Source organism: Balaenoptera acutorostrata, chromosome 3 (assembly GCF_949987535.1).
Source record: "Balaenoptera acutorostrata chromosome 3, mBalAcu1.1, whole genome shotgun sequence".
NCBI classification, from domain to species: Eukaryota; Metazoa; Chordata; class Mammalia; order Artiodactyla; family Balaenopteridae; genus Balaenoptera; species Balaenoptera acutorostrata.
This window is the reverse complement of record NC_080066.1, coordinates 133,306,949-133,324,479: the sequence shown is the minus strand read 5'-3', so window position 1 is coordinate 133,324,479 and position 17,531 is coordinate 133,306,949. Positions and strand designations below refer to the sequence as shown.

Genomic DNA, 17,531 nt, shown 5'->3' with positions numbered 1-17,531 from the left:
TGTTTATCACTTACTTAGTTTTCAAACTGCTCTGTTGTTGATTCTTCTACATTCTAGATTCTCTATAATTTTCATGATCAAATACATTATCTGATAATAATCTTCTCCCTCCCTCCTTTTTTTTCTTCCTAAATACACTGTGAAGTCCCTCCATCCTCCTGCTCCAATCTGGAGTAGATGGCTTCTAGGGCAAGTTGTACAGTCATAGCCCCAGAACTTCCCTCCACCATTGTCCAAGGAAAGTGTCTTCTCTCTCATACTTGATCCTTGCATTTTTCTCAGTGTTGATTTGCTCTTTTATTTTGATGGAGTATGTCCTCCATCATCAAAGGTGGATGGGATGTAAATTTTTGAGATGTTATATTTGAAAATGTCTTTATTTTGTCCTTTGATAGGAATTGTTGGGTTGAAAATTAATTTCCCTCAGAATTGGGAATTCATTGTTCAGTTGTTTTAGCTTCCAGTATTGCTATTTATAGTCCTGATAGTGTTCTTAATTTTTATTTTCATCCTTTCTTTGTAGACTGCTTTTTCTCTCTGGAATGTTTTAGGATTTTTTTCCCTGCCATTTTGAAATTTCATAGTAATGTGCCCTAATTCCTCCCCTGTGTTTTTTTTTCTTCTTTTTGTTGCTAGTAATTAGTCCGATATTGTTCTTGCATTGATCCTCTTACGTGACTTTATATTTTGTCTGTTGCTTTTTTATTGTGGCTCTCAAATTTTATTTTTCAGTGTTTTATATTTCTATCTGGATCTTTGTCACCCAGGTATTCATGAATATATTTAAGAGTTGTAGACTTTATATAAGTTAAACCTTAACAAAATAGTTCTTTTTAAAAATGGAAAGGACCCTTCCTCCCCCTTGTTAATATCCAAGAGCCCCTTCTTATCTATGTTTTTTTATTTTTAATTTAAAAAAATTTTTTTTATTTTTATTTTTTTTTATTTTTGGCTGCATTGGGTCTTTGTTGCTGCGTGTGCGGGCTTTAGTTGCGGTGAGCGGGGGCTACTCTGTGTTGCAGTATGTGGGCTTCTCACTGTGGTGGCTTCTCTTGTTGTGGAGCACGGGCTCTAGAGCACAGGCTCAGTAGTTGTGGCGCACAGGCTTAGTTGCTTCGTGGCATGTGGGATCCTCCCGGACCAGGGCTTGAACCCGTGTCTCCTGAATTGGCAGGTGGATTCTTAACCACTGCGCCACCAGGGAAGTCCCTCTGGTTATTTTTTAACATCCTATTCATCTCTCACGGATGCCATTGTCTTATCTTTCTGAGATTTGTAATTAAGAGGTTTTTGTTTTATTCTATTCTGTTCTTTGCATTATTTCTGTTTCCATGTTGTTCTTTTTCATTTCATTTGCTCTCTTTCACATTGGAAGGTCTGTGAGTTTTCCATTGCTGCCATACACTTAGCACCCTAAAACACACATTTATTATCTCACGGTTTCTATGTGAAAAGTCTGGGCACAGCATGGCTCAGCTGGATCCTCTGCTTAGAATTTTATAAGGCCAAAATTAAGGTGTCAGCAGGGCTCTGTTCCTTCCTGAAGGCCCTGAGAAAGAATTTTGCATGGTAGAATTGGGTTCCCTGTGGCTATAGGACTGACGCTCCCCTTGGCTTGTCTGTTAAGTTTCCACAGACCTCCTGAATTCCTTGATTTGTGGTCTCTTCCTTTGTCAAAGCCAGCAACAGCAAGTCCAGCTCTTCTTACTCCTCAAATCTGTATGACCTCTCCTCTCTTATCTCTCCTCTGCTTCCCTCTTCTGCCTTTCTCTTCTGTTAGGCAGGCTTCCTGTGATTGCATTGGACCTACTGAGAGAATTCAGGATAATCTCCCTAAAATCAGTTGATCAGTAACCTAAATTCCATTTGCAAAGTCTCTTCACAGCAGTTCCTAGATTAGCGTATGATTGTATAACCAGGGACAGGAATTTTAAGGAGATATCTCTAGAATTCTGCCTATCTCAGAGTCCTTTCTATAAGATCTATCAGTCATTGATTGTCCATTTTAATTGTCCATTCATACATATACCTAATAGGAAACTCTAGTTGAACAGGGTTTAGCTTGTCACCCTTTTGCAGGGTATTTAGACATTGAGCACACTTTTTCAAATGTCAGTATCTAGAAGATCTTTTCCCTAGGGCTTTTCAGATTTTCCTCTAAGGAATTCTAAAGGGTGCGTATCAAAGGGGTAGGTGTAATCCGATGTGGGGCAGGATTCATTTTTCTTGTCTCTCTGTTTTCAGTACATGATCATGCTTGATGTTTGGCACAATGAGTCAGTGTGTTTCCCATTGGTACTTCCTGCAAACACCTTGATTTTCTATTTGTCCACTTTGCTAAGTCATTTGCTTCTTTCCCATCTGGCTTTTGTCTCAGCATTCTTCTGATGTTGCTTATCTGATGTTTTCTCCTATTATTTTTGTCCTTTTAGGTTCATGTTTTATTTCTTTACATTTTGGTATGATTTTTGGAAAGGAGTGAAAGTAAATGCACAAACTCAACATACATGTTTAACTGGAAACACTCCAGAAAATTTTATTTTTAAACTAAAATGATTATTATTTTATCTGAGAACCCTTCTCTGCTCCTTAGTTTCCCACTTCCTCAGCCCCATAGTTTTGGAGATATATATATGTACTATATATAATTACATAATTATATAGATAATTTATGAAGTCTGTCTTCCACTAGATTTGTATTCTACTTGATAACATTATATTGATTTTGAACGTTAAATTTTATTGCTATGTAGTTTATCCTTTTGTTATAAATAGATCCTGGATTATTGCTTTGTGTAGTGACTCATAATGCTAGTATATCTTTATTATTGAACTATAATTTAGCATAAAGGAAAGATAGCATTGTATTTTGGTGTGCCTATTTTAAAGTTTTTATAACTCATAGTCCTCTAGGTGTATTTTATTTCAGTATAAACCTTGTTTAACTACTTATGCTCTTCACCAAATCCAGTCTTATACATGTGATTCAGATTCCTAAATTCACTAGTTTAATTTCTTCTTGATATAAGACACAGTAAATAAGAAGTCCTAAATTCCTGTATCAATGAAGTAGTATTTTATATGGATTTACCTCACTTTTTCTGTTATTGTTGTAATGAAATGAAAACCACTTATTCACATACTTCATGTGTAGCCAACAGCTACCTTGCTCCAATATAGAACTACCTGTCATTAGAGAAATAAGATGTCGTTCTTCTCCCTCCTCCCCTTTCCCTAAGCTACTAGTTCTCAAGGAAAAGTTGGAATCAAAATTACCGATAGAGCTTTCTTTAAAATAGAGATGTGATTGACATATAACATTATATTAGTTTCAGGTTTACAAAATAATGATTCAGTATTTGTATATATTGTGACATGATTACCACAGTAAGTTTAGTTAACATCCGTCACTAGAACTTTCATAAAGCAAGCTGTTGGAACCCCTGAGTCACTAAGAGTATTATCTGGGGGTGTGGCCTAAGCATATATTTTTAATATCATTATTTTTACATCACAGGAAATTCTCATGGGCACATACAAGTTAGGAGCTGCTTCATCTGCCTATGACTGACCAAAAAGCTAGTTAACAATACTGATTTTTCTAATAATAGTTGGCTTGTGAGCTGACAGGAAATGACCTAGGAACAAAAATCTCAAAGGATGAATCATGTAGTGCAGTGTTTCTCAAGCAGAAACGACATACCAGAAACATTTAGGAGGCTTTTTCCAATTATACATGCTTGCTTTCCCCTCTCCCGCTAAACTTGTTAATGGTAAATTGTGATAGAAGCGTGTCATATCTCTCAGGCGTGATTAGTTTTATGTCCTTACATACTTTTTAGATTTTTCACCCTGTACCAGTTTATGATTTACTTTGGGGAAATGAATGGGTGGAGAGATAGATTACCACCCTGCCCACACTTAATACCGAAGCAGAGGGGACAAGTGATTATTCAGAAGCTAGGAATTTTCTAAAGCCTTTATTTTCTCCCCACATGGCAGTGATAGCAAAGCTGAGGGTACGTTGAGAACTGAAAGTACAACCCGTAAATCATTAGGTCTCTTAGCATGTTAAGTCTTGTTTCTTTTAAAAGTAGTCTAGGAAATGATGATTCAGTTCTGTTAATTAGATAAATATGGCTCAAAAGACATACTTGAAATATCTTCTGAGTTCCTGAATCTACATAATCATAGCAATTAGCACTACTGATTCAAACCCCAAAAGTTACTTTTGAGGATAAATGGGTTAACTTTGTTACCGACTTGTGCCCTTGGACTCTTTAATCAATAGAAATCAATAAAACGCCAGACAAGGAATTCAGCAAGGCTTTACTGGGACTTGTGCACAGGAGAGCAAAAACAAGCAACAGTTTCCCTTGCTCTCTCTCTGAGGAGGGCGGGCTGGATCCTTAAATGGGGTGAGGGTAGGGGCAGGTTGGTGGGCGGGGCTGGAGCGGTGGCTTAGATGGTCTGCCCACCCCTTGGTGCTGTGTGTAGGGATCATGCTCAGTACCCTAGTTTTGCTTCCCAGCACCTCCAAAATGGCAGTTGGTTTGTGGCCTTTTTGTATCTTAGTGTTCATAATTGCCCTAACTGCACATACATGCAGCTATTTTTAGTCCCTTATAGTTTCTGTGTATTCTGTTGCTTGAGGAGACATTTGTCCAGGTGCAAGCACTCTGGTAAAGGGTCCCAGGTCCCAGCCTATCTCAACTTGAATATACAAGACTGAAGAAAATCTTTGATTTTTAATTTTGTTACTTTATTTATTTATTTATTCATGCATGCATGAAGTGCTGAGTCTTAGTTGCTGCATGAGGGATCTTTAGTTGTGACATGCAGACTTCTTAGTTGTGGCATGCATGCAGGATCTAGTTCCCAGATCAGGGATCGAACCCCGGGCCCCCTGCCTAGGGAGCGGGGAGTCTTACCCACTGGACCACCAGGGAAGTCCCATAATTTTGTAAGTTTAGCTAAAGAATATGCTGTCCTATTTTTAACTTGAAAAAGACATGCCTGGAAGCTTTTAAGAAAGTGACAGAATTTAAGAATTTATTTTTAATGTGATTTCTGCTGTTTAGTACCTAAGATGTACTTAGCCCAAATTTATTAATTTATTAATAAGTAAGGAGCATTTGTGTTCACCTACTCTCTGGTAAAGTATTTGTTCAGGACAATTTTACTGCTGATTCCATTTTCATGTTTCAGAATAATATTCCTCCCAAAATAGCATGTAAAATACAGAACAAGGGACTTGCCTGGTGGTCCAGTGAGTAAGACTCGTGATCCCAATGCACGGGGCCCGGGTTCGATCCCTGGTCGGGGAACTAGATCCCACATGCATGCTGCAACTAAAGATCCCTCATGCTGAAACGAAGATCCCGTGTGCCACAACTAAGACCCGGTGCAGCCTAAATAAATAAATTAATATTAAAAAAATAAGACTCAACTTATAAAAAAAAATAAACAGAACAAAACAAAAACCTAATGTGTACCAGAGTGTTCCTAATAGTAAAAATCAAATAACCAACAGAGAAACAAAAAATCCATATAGTTATTAAAAGATTTATTTGAATTTTTTTTAAACATGGTACAAGACATATATAAAATAAAATTAAAAAGAAAGTTCAGGGAGGGGGAGAAGATGGCGGAAGAGTAAGATGCGGAGATGACCTTCCTTCCCACAGATACAGTAGAAATGCATCTACACGTGGAACTGCTCCTACAGAACACCCACTGAACGCTGGCAGAAAACGTCCGACCTCCAAAAAGCCGTATGGACGAAAGGCTCTTGGTGCTCCAGCCAGGCATCAGGGCCGTGCCTCTGAGGTGGGACAGCCAACTTCAGAACACTGGTCCACAAGAGACCTCCCAGCTCCACGTAATACCAAACGGCAAAAATCTCCCAGAGATCTCCATCTCAACATCAAGACCCAGCTTCACTCAACGACCAGCAAGCTACAGTGCTGGACACCCTATGCCAAACAACTAGCTAGACAGGAACACAACCCCATCCATTAGCAGAGAGGCTGCCTAAAATCATAATAAGGCCACAGACACCCCAAAATACACCACCAGACGTGGAAGTGCCCACCAGAAAGACAAGATCCAGCCTCATCCACCAGAACTCAGGCACTAGTTCCCTCCACCAGGAAGCCTACACAACCCACTGAACCAACCTTAGCCACTGGGGACAGATACCAAAAACAACGGGAACTATGAACCTGCAGCCTGTGAAAAGGAGACCCCAAACACAGTAAGATAGGCAAAATGAGATGACAGAAAAACACACAGCAGATGAAGGAGCAGGCTCAAAACACACTGGACTTAACAAATGAAGAGGAAATAGGTAGTCTACCTGAAAAAGAATTCAGAATAATGATAGTAAGGATGATCCAAAATCTTGGAAATAGAATAGACAAAATGCAAGAAACATTTAACAAGGATGTAGAAGAACTAAAGAGGAACCAAGCAATGATGAAAAACACAATAAATGAAATTAAAAATACTCTAGATGGGATCAATAGTAGAATAACTGAGGCAGAAGAAAGGATAAGTGACCTGGAAGATAAAATGGTGGAAATAACTACTACAGAGCAGGATAAAGAAAAAAGAATGAAAAGAACTGAGGACAGTCTCAGGGACCTCTGGGACAACATTAAACGCACCAACATTCGAATTATAGGGGTACCAGAAGAAGAAGAGAAAAAGAAAGGGACTGAGAAAATTTTTGAAGAGATTATAGTTGAAAACTTCCCTAATATGGGAAAGGAAATAGTTAATCAAGTCCTGGAAGCACAGAGAGTCCCATACAGGATAAACCCAAGGAGGAACACGCCAAGACACATATTAATCAAACTGTCAAAAATTAAATATAAGGAAAACATATTAAAGGCAGCAAGGGAAAAAAAAAACAAATAACACACAAGGGAATCCCCATAAGGTTAACATCTGATCTATCAGCAGAAACTCTGCAAGCCAGAAGGGAGTGGCAGGATATACTTAAAGTGATGAAGGACAAAAACCTACAACCAAGATTACTCTACCCAGCAAGGATCTCATTCAGATTCGATGGAGAAATTAAAACCTTTACAGACAAGCAAAAGCTGAGAGTTCAGCACCACCAAACCAGCTTTACAACAAATGCTAAAGGAACTTCTCTAGGCAAGAAACACAAGAGAAGGAAAACACCTACAATAACAAACCCAATACATTTAAGAAAATGGGAATAGGAACATACTTATCGATAATTACCTTGAATGTAAATGGATTAAATGCTCCCACCAAAAGACACAGGCTGGCTGAATGGATACAAAAACAAGACCCATATATATGCTGTCTACAAGAGACCCACTTCAGACCGAGGGACACATACAGACTGAAAGTGAGGGGATGGAAAAAGATATTCCATGCAAATGGAAATCAAAAGAAAGCTGGAGTAGCAATTCTCATATCAGACAAAATAGACTTTAAAATAAAGACTATTACAAGAGACAAAGAAGGACACTATATAATGATCAAGGGATCGATCCAAGAGGAAGGTATAACAATTGTAAATATTTATGCACCCAACATAGGAGCACCTCAATACATAAGGTAAATACTAACAGCCATAAAAGGGGAAATTGACAGCAACACAATCATAGTAGGGGACTTTAACACCCCACTTTCACCAATGGACAGATCATCCAAAATGAAAATAAATAAGGAAACACAAGCTTTAAATGATACATTAAACAATATGGACTTAATTGATATTTATAGGACATTCTACCCAAAAACAACAGAATACACATTTTTCTCAAGTGCTCATGGAACATTCTCCAGGATAGATCATATCTTGGGTCACAAATCAAGCCTTGGTAAATTTAAGAAAATTGAAATCGTATCAAGTATCTTTTCCGACCACAACGCTATGAGACTAGATATCAATTACAGGAAAAGATCTGTAAAAAATACAAACACATGGAGGCTACACAATACATTACTTAATAACGAAGTGATTACTGAAGAAATCAAAGGGGAAATCAAAAAATACCTAGAAACAAATGACAATGGAGACACGACGACCCAAAACTTATGGGACGCAGCAAAAGCAGTGCTAAGAGGGAAGTTTATAGCAATACAAGCCTACCTCAAGAAACAGGAAACATCTCGAATAAACAACCTAACCTTGCACCTAAAGCAATTAGAGAAAGAAGAACAAAAAAACCCCAAAGCCAGCAGAAGGAAAGAAATTATAAAGATCAGGTCAGAAATAAATGAAAAAGAAATGAAGGAAACAATAGCAAAAATCAATGAAACTAAAAGCTGGTTCTTTGAGAAGATAAACAAAATTGATAAACCATTAGCCAGACTCATCAAGAGAAAAAGGGAGAAGACTCAGATCAATAGAATTAGAAATGAAAAAGGAGAAGTAACCACTGACACTGCAGAAATACAAAAGATCATGAGCGATTACTACAAGCAACTATATGCCAATAAAATGGACAACCTGGAAGAAATGGACAGATTCTTAGAAATGCACAAACTGCCGAGACTGAACCAGGAAGAAATAGAAAATATGAACAGACCAATCACAAGCACTGAAATTGAAACTGTGATTAAAAACCTTCCAACAAACAAAAGCCCAGGACCAGATGGCTTCACAGGTGAATTCTATCAAACATTTAGAGAAGAGCTAACACCTATCCTTCTCAAACTCTTCCAAAATATTGCAGAGGGAGGAACACTCCCAAACTCATTCTACGAGGCCACCATCACCCTGATACCAAAACCAGACAAAGATGTCACAAAGAAAGAAAACTACAGGCCAATATCACTGATGAGCATAGATGCAAAAATCCTCAACAAAATACTAGCAAACAGAATCCAACAACACATTAAAAGGATCATACACCATGATCAAGTGGGGTTTATCCCAGGAATGCAAGGATTCTTCAATATACGCAAATCAATCAATGTGATACACCATATTAACAAATTGAAGGAGAAAAACCATATGATCATCTCAATAGATGCAGAGAAAGCTTTCGACAAAATTCAACACCCATTTATGATAAAAGCCCTGCAGAAAGTAGGCATAGAGGGAACTTTCCTCAACATAATAAAGGCCATATATGACAGACCCACAGCCAACATTGTCCTCAATGGTGAAAAACTGAAACCATTTCCACTAAGATCAGGAACAAGACAAGGTTGCCCACTCTCACCACTATTATTCAACATAGTTTTGGAAGTGTTAGCCACAGCAGTCAGAGAAGACAAAGAAATAAAAGGAATCCAAATCGGAAAAGAAGAAGTAAAGCTGTCACTATTTGCAGATGACATGATACTATACATAGAGAATCCTAAAGATGCTACCAGAAAACTCGTAGAGCTAATCAATGAATTTGGTAAAGTAGCAGGATACAAAATTAATGCACAGAAATCTCTTGCATTTCTATACACTAATGATGAAAAATCTGAAAGTGAAATTAAGAAAACACTCCCATTTACCATTGCAACAAAAAGAATAAAATATCTAGGAATAAACCTACCTAAGGAGACAAAAGACCTGTATGCAGAAAATTATAAGACACTGATGAAAGAAATTAAAGATGATACAAATAGATGGAGAGATATACCATGTTCCTGGATTGGAAGAATCAATATTGTGAAAATGTCTCTACTACCCAAAGCAATCTACAGATTCAATGCAATCCCTATCAAACTACCACTGGCATTTTTCACAGAACTAGAACAAAAAATTTCACAATTTGTATGGAAACACAAAAGACCCCGAATAGCCAAAGCAATCTTGAGAACGAAAAATGGAGCTGGGGGAATCAGGCTCCCTGACTTCAGACTATATTACAAAGCTTCAGTAATCAAGACAGTTTGGTACTGGCACAAAAACAGAAATATAGATCAATGGAACAGGATAGAAAGCCCAGAGATAAACCCACACACATATGGTCACCTTATCTTTGATAAAGGAGGCAAGCATATACAGTGGAGAAAAGACAGCCTCTTCAATAAGTGGTGCTGGGAAAATTGGACAGGAACATGTAAAAGTATGAAATTAGAACACTCCCTGACACCATGCACAAAAATAAACTCAAAATGGATTAAAGACCTAAGTGTAAGGGCAGACACTATCAAACTCTTAGAGGAAAACATAGGCAGAACACTCTATGACATACATCACAGCAAGATTCTTTTTGACCCAGCTCCCAGAGAAATGGAAATAAGAACACAAATAAACAAATGGGACCTAATGAAACTGAAAAGCTTTTGCACAGCAAAGGAAACCATAAACAAGACCAAAAGACAACCCTCAGAATGGGAGAAAATATTTGCAAATGAAGCAACTGACAAAGGATTAATCTCCAAGATTTACAAGCAGCTCATGCAGCTCAATAACAAAAAAACGAACAACCCAATCCAAAAATGGGCAGAAGATCTAAATAGACATTTCTCCAAAGAAGATATACAGATGGCCTACAGACACATGAAGGAATGCTCAACATCATTAATCATTAGAGAAATGCAAATCAAAACTACAATGAGATATCATCTCACACCGGTCAGAATGGCCATCATCAAAAAATCTAGAAACAATAAATGCTGGAGAGGGTGTGGAGGAAAGGGAACACTCTTGCACTGTTGGTGGGAATGTAAATTGATACAGCCACTATGGAGAACAGTATGGAGGTTCCTTAAAAAACTACAAATAGAACTACCATACAACCCAGCAATCCCACTACTGGGCATATACCCTGAGAAAACCATAGTTTAAAAAGAGTCATGTACCAAAATGTTCATTGCAGCTCTATTTACAATAGCCAGGACATGGAAGCAACCTAAATGTCCATCGACAGATGAATGGATAAAGAAGATGTGGCACATATATACAATGGAATATTACTCAGCCATAAAAAGAAATGAAATGGAGGTATTTGTAATGAGGTGGATGGAGTTAGAGTCTGTCATACAGAGTGAAGTCAGAAAGAGAAAAACAAATACAGTATGCTAACACATATATACGGAATCTAAGGGAAAAAAAAAAAAAAAGGCCATGAAGAACCTAGTGGCAAGACAGGAATAAAGACACAGACCTACTAGAGAATGGACTTGAGGATATGGGGAGGGGGTGGGGTGAGATGTGACAGGGTAAGAGAGTGTCATGGACATATATACACTACCAAATGTAAAATAGATAGCTAGTGGGAAGCAGCCGCATAGCACAGGGAGATCAGCTCGGTGCTTTGTGACCACCTAGAGGGGTGGGATGGGGAGGGTAGGAGGGAGGGAGATGCAAGAGGGAAGAGAAATGGGAACATATTGTATACGTATAACTGATTCACTTTGTTATAAAGCAGAAGCTAACACACTATTGTAAGGCAATTGTACTTCAATAAAGATGTTTAAAAAAAAATAAAAATAAAAAATAAAAAATAATTAAAAAAAAGAAAGTTCAGTGTGGTTTGCAGTGATTGCTACCATGTTAATCTTTATATGCAGTTTAACTTTGATTTGAAGAAATCTAATAGAAAAATGAGTAAAAGGAAGGAAATAATATAAATGGCTAAAAACCCATGAGGAAGTGTAACAACATCAGTATTAAAGAAATGTAAATTAAAACAAGGAGATAAACATACTGTTTTAAAAATAAAGCTTTAAAAAAAATAACACAGGTGCCCATCTTCCTCCATTTTTGCCTTAAAATTATTATAACCTTTGATCCAGTAATTCTATTCCAATGAATTTCTAAAGAAATAAAATGTGGAAAAATATGTATATGGATAGATGTTTGTAGAACCGTTATTTATAATGGGCACAGTATTAGAAGAATGGTTAAATTATGTTATATTAATACAATTTTATACATCTATTAAAATGATCACTGATTCACATAGTCATATTCCATTTTTCAAGAACAGATTTTAAATGTCTTATACTTTTTCATAATTTCCAAATGTATACCATAATTGTATATTTTTTTAAATTAGGAAAAAACCATTAATACTTACAAAGTACTTGACAGGCCCTGTGCAAGAAACTTTACCCATATTAATCACTGAATTTTCACAAAAACCTCCTGCGGTAGTATTAGTCTCATTTTACAGCTGAGGAGACTTGGACGCTGGCAGGCTAATAAGTAGCTTGCCCAAGTCACACAGCTAATAAATCGTGGAGCTGAGATCCAGGTAGCTTGGCCGCGTGCTTCTGCCTCAAATTGTGCCGCATCAGCTCTGCAGCAGGTGTGGTCCATCCTAGTTTGAGTTCCCCTACTGATAAAAAGCTTCCTGAATTTGTAATGCTGGATTGAATCTAGTGAATACTGTGGGTTCCTGAAGGTACAGACTACCCCCTGTCAAATTCTGATCCAGTGACTTAGCAGTCTGCATCATTACAAGTTATGCAGCGACTTGGATTTTGTTGTCTGTGACATATGGGGTAGTGCCACCAAACACTGTGAGATACGACCTAGTGCTTCTTTTTTTTTTGCTGCTTTTTTCTTTTATTGTTTTTTCTTTGCTCTCCCTCTCCTTACACTCTTTATTTTTTAATTAACTTTATTTTGGTATAATTGATGTACAATAAACTGCACCCATTTAAAGTGTACAGTTGGATGAGTTTTTTTTTTTTTTTTTTTTTTTTTTTTTTAATGAGGATCTTGAATCAGATGCGTATGTTTGATTGATTGATTGATTGATTTTGGCTGTGTTGGGTCTTCGTTTCTGTGCGAGGGCTTTCTCCAGTTGCGGCAAGCGGGGGCCACTCTTCATCGCGATGCGCGGGCCTCTCTCGTTGCGGAGCACAGGCTCCAGACGCGCAGGCTCAGCAGTTGTGGCTCACGGGCCCAGCCGCTCTGCGGCATGTGGGATCTTCCCAGGCCAGGGCTCGAACCCGTGTCCCCTGCATTAGCAGGCAGACTCTCAACCACTGCGCCACCAGGGAAGCCCAGTTGGATGAGTTTTGACAGATGTTTACATGTCTGTAACTCCCACAGTCAGGACATAGAACATTTCCATTAGCTCTCAAACTCTAGCCTAACAGTCATCACTCTGCTCTGTCACTATAGATTTGTTGTCATTTTCTGGAATATTGTGAATGGAATCATGCAGTATATACCCTTTTCTAATTGGCTTCTTCCACTTAGATAATGATTTTGAGATACATTCAGGTTATTGCATGTATTAATAGTTTGTTTCTTTTTACTGATGAGTTGTGTTACATTGTAAGAGTAGTATTCCACTGATATGAAAGGATCACATTTTGTTTATCCAGCTGGGTTATTTCCAGTTTTGGCTTTTGTGAGTAAAGCTATTACAAATATGCTTTTCATTATCTTAAGTAAATAACTAGGAGGGGAGTGTCTGAGTTGTATATGTTTAACTTTATAAGGAACTGCCAAAGTGTTTTCAAAAATTCTCATTTCACATTCCCAACAGCTGGTTATGAGAGTTCCAGTTCTTCCACATCCTCACCAACACTGGGTATTATCAGTTTTATTAATGTTGGCCACTCTGATGGGTGTATATGTGTGTTGTGGTTTTAATTTGCACTTCCCTGACCCGTAATGTTGAGCATCTTTGCATATGCTTCTTGGTTATTCTTATGTATTCTTTGGTGAAGTGCTTGTCCAAATCTTTAGCTCATTGGTCTGCTTATTATTGAGTTGTATGGGTTCTTTATGTATTTTGGATACAACTCCTTTGTCAGATATGCATAATATATTTTGTGAATATTTTGTCCCAATATACAGCTTGCATTTGTTTTCTTAACAGTCTTTCAAGGAGCAGGGTGGTGGTGGTGTTGTTTTCTTGTAGTAAAGGGCAGTTTTTTTATGGGAGGTATGGGTGTCCTATCTAAGAAATCTTTGTCTACTTAAATTTTCTTTTAGGTCTATGATACATTTAGAATTAATGTTTGCATATTGTGTTAGGCGAGGGCTAATGTTCTTTTAGAAAAATACATGAATCTCTTGTTTAGCACTGTTTATTGAAGAGATTTCCCTTTTCCCTTGAATTGCCATGACGCCTTTGTCCAAAATAATTGACTGCCTGTATCTGGGTTTGTTTCTGGGTCCTCTCTTCTATTCCATTCATTTATACGTCTTATCATTTAGCCAGTAATTGTACTGTTTTAATTGCTGTAGTTTTATGATGTCTTAAAATCAGGTGGTATAAGTCTTCCAACTTTATTTTAAATTGCTTTGACTCATAAAATTTATAAGGAAATGAGAACGATTCTACAATCAACTTGTTCAAAAGAGTAAGCTGGAATTTTGATGAGAATTCCATTGAATCTTTAGCTCAATTTGGGGGGAACTGACTTCTTAACCATTCTTGCAATTTATAAACATGATATATAATATGTAATGTAATATTTATACTTATTTGGGTCATTTTTAATTCTTTTTGTTACTTTCATGTAACCATTTTGCTTCTCATCAGGTTCTGCACATGAAAATGAATAAACACAAAAACTTGTAGCCATTCGATATCAAGGTAGAAAAGTTAGAGTCGATTAAAATTTTGAGATTTGGTAATGATGGGAAAATATTTTCTTTACATTTACTTCACATATCTTGTGTTAACTTATGGCATACAGAATGAATGAGGGCTACCATATAATATAAACCTTAATTTCTTACAGTTTTGGATTTAAAAATATATAAATAAGAGTTCTAATATTTTCTTTCTGTACCCTAGTAGATTATTATCTTTCCACTTTGAGGTAACTACATTTATTGGATAGTTATGAATTAAGAGTGCTTTGGTATATTGTTTTTAAAAGTGTCATACTCCAATCTTTTGCATGGCATTAGTATCTGGCAAAATACAAACACACACATACACAGAAGGAAATTACAAATTCTTTTCTTGAATGGATTAATAGATTTACCAAGTGTAATGTGTTTAAATTTTCTGTTATGCTAGTAAAATAATGTTTTTTTATTTTAACAGATATCAGACACCCTGAAGAGCTTTCTCTATTGAAAAAACCCAGAGATCCAACAAAGAAAAAAAAGAAAAAACTAGATGACCAGTCTGAAGATGAGGCACTTGAATTAGAGGGGCCTCTTATCACTCCTGGATCTGGTGAGGCTTTGACTAAGCATGGGCTCAGTGTGAGAACCATGGACTGTATGCCTCTGTGTGTGTGTATGTGTTTAATTGAAGTATAGTTGATTTACAATATAGTATTAGTTTCAGGTGTAGAGCACAGTGATTCATTTATACACACATACATGTGTGTGTGTGTAAATCAGAAAAAGAATATGTATATTCTTTTTCAGATTCTTTTCCCTTATAGGTTATTAAAAAATATTGAGTATAGCTCCCTGTGCTATACAGTAGGTCTCCCTCTGTGTTTTTGAGATCCGGATAAATGGACTGTGTAGGTCAGGAGAGTGGTCAAGTTAAAGAACACTGTCCCTCAGCATCTTTTCCCTCAATCTTGAAATCATCATCAGAGTCTATTATGTGCAGATCATCATGTCAGGTGTTAGCAGTTGCGTCAATAAAAAGAAAAGCTGGTTCTCTGCTCAGGAAGAGTCAAAAGGAGACAGTACCTTAACTGGCCTCAGTTCTTTGCTTTGTGGAAATTGGACAGTTTTTTTTTTTTTTTTTTAGCATTTAGTTCCATTTTTTGGGTATTTTGTGAAAACCACCAGTATTTAGTTAAGACATTATTGTTTTTATCTGGTTACTTAAAACTGTCTCTGCTTTGCATATGCTGGTCTCTTAGTGCCTCTCTTTTTCCTTTAAGGTATTGCTCCTTTAAGAAGCTTTCTCAGATTTCCTTCTGTTACCTCCCCGACCTGAATTAGGTTATCCTTCTGTCATAAGTCACCAGACTTTTCTGTGTTTGGTATTATACTACATGTTCTCCCCTAATAATCATGAGCCCCTGCATGAAGAGACTGTTTCTTACCTTTTTGTTACCAGGACCCAGCTCAGCATATGCCATGCAAAAGGAACATAGGCAGTGTCTTTTGAGAAGCTAGATGACTAATTAATTAGATTACATGGTTCTTTAGTCCCGGGAAATTAGTTTCTCATGTTTCCATTGGCCACACATTTACAAATCCATTTCTTAGGAAAGATCCCAGCAGCAAATAAGTAAACTAATTTTACTATTCAGTTCATTCCTGGTTTTTTAAATTCTGGGGTGATGATGATGGTAATGAAAGTACACAGTGAACATAGAGGTTATGTATGCCCAGACCTATTTCATACATTTTACTCATGGAAACTCATTTAATTCTCACTACAACCCATTGAGGTGGATTATGTTATTACTCACATATAAGGATGAAGATAAGTAGGAATGTCTAAGGTCACATACCTTGTAACTTTTATGTCACTACTCATGTACTGATTACATTTGGGAGATACCAAGAAATAAGACAGTCCTTACTCTTAAGTAGTTTATAGGCTCATTGAAAAGCACAATTACAGGTACTATATTTAAGGAGGTAATACATCAATGTTAAATGAATGTTGCAGAAAATAATGTTATAAGAATTCAGAAGACAAAGCAATTCCAAATAGGGTATATTCAGTTTTGGGATTGGGGAGGTAAGTTTGTGAATTAGCTAGGATTCCAGTGGCTAAGGATTTTGATGGGAAGAAAAGGCAATCCTAGTAGAAAGAATGATATTAACAAAGAACATCCTGGCAAAAGAAAAGTACAAGATGTGTAAATAAACCATTTGAGCCAATTCATGGGAGAGAGACCTCCAAGGAACTTCTGGATCACACTGGAGGGTATTTAATGTCAGGCTGAGGAATATAGGCTAGTGCATGGTAGAGTCATTGGTTTCTGAATATGTTACAAAATGAACAAATCATTATTTTAGAAAATACCAAATTTAATTCCAGTAAAATGAGGAGGAGGGAATGAGGGGAAAGAGTAGTGGTAGAAGCCTGCAGATTAGGAGGTGAAAGAGAATGAAAGAACGTGTCTGTCATTAGAATAAGGTAAAAAATCTGATTTAGACTTGACTATATAGATGAAGGCATCTGACAGTAGACACAGTCCCTGCTTTAAATTATTTTTTAGTTTAAATGGAAACTCATTTAATTCTTAAGACAAAGAGCTACATAGAAAAGTATATTTATGGGATGATTTTGGAGTGGTTGAAATCAGTCAGGATTGGTCTTAGAATTTCAAGTGAGAGCTTTTATATACTGCTTTAAGAAAATACAATTTGAAGACAAAAGATAATGAATTAAGACAAGGGAAAGCTCCAAATCTTTTAAGAGTAAGTAACTATGGGCTTCTTTTCTTTCTTGTTTTAAATTGAGGTGTTACATACAGTAAAATGAACAGATTTTAAATTACAGATGAATATTTGAAGATGTATATACCTTGTAACCACCCAGAACTTGATGTAGCGTATAGCGTGATACCAACACCCCAGAAGGCCTCTCGCGTGCCTTTTCCCAAATAGCCACTGTTTGCCTCTCTCAGCACAGAATAGTGTTACCAGTTCTTAAACCTCTGTGAATGGAATCATACACTATGTGTGCTCT

General features: G+C 37.0%; 1 protein-coding gene across 6 annotated transcripts in view; it reads left to right on the top strand.

Moving 5' to 3' along the window:
* FERMT2 (FERM domain containing kindlin 2) overlaps positions 1-17,531 on the top strand; it is an 81,713-nt gene that overhangs the window by 34,942 nt on the left and 29,240 nt on the right. For all 6 annotated transcript variants that reach the window (XM_057542118.1, XM_057542116.1, XM_057542119.1 and 3 more), the window contains exon 4: positions 14,958-15,092. In XM_057542118.1, coding sequence (XP_057398101.1) covers positions 14,958-15,092 — 135 coding nt within the window. The remainder of the gene's footprint in view (positions 1-14,957; positions 15,093-17,531) is intronic.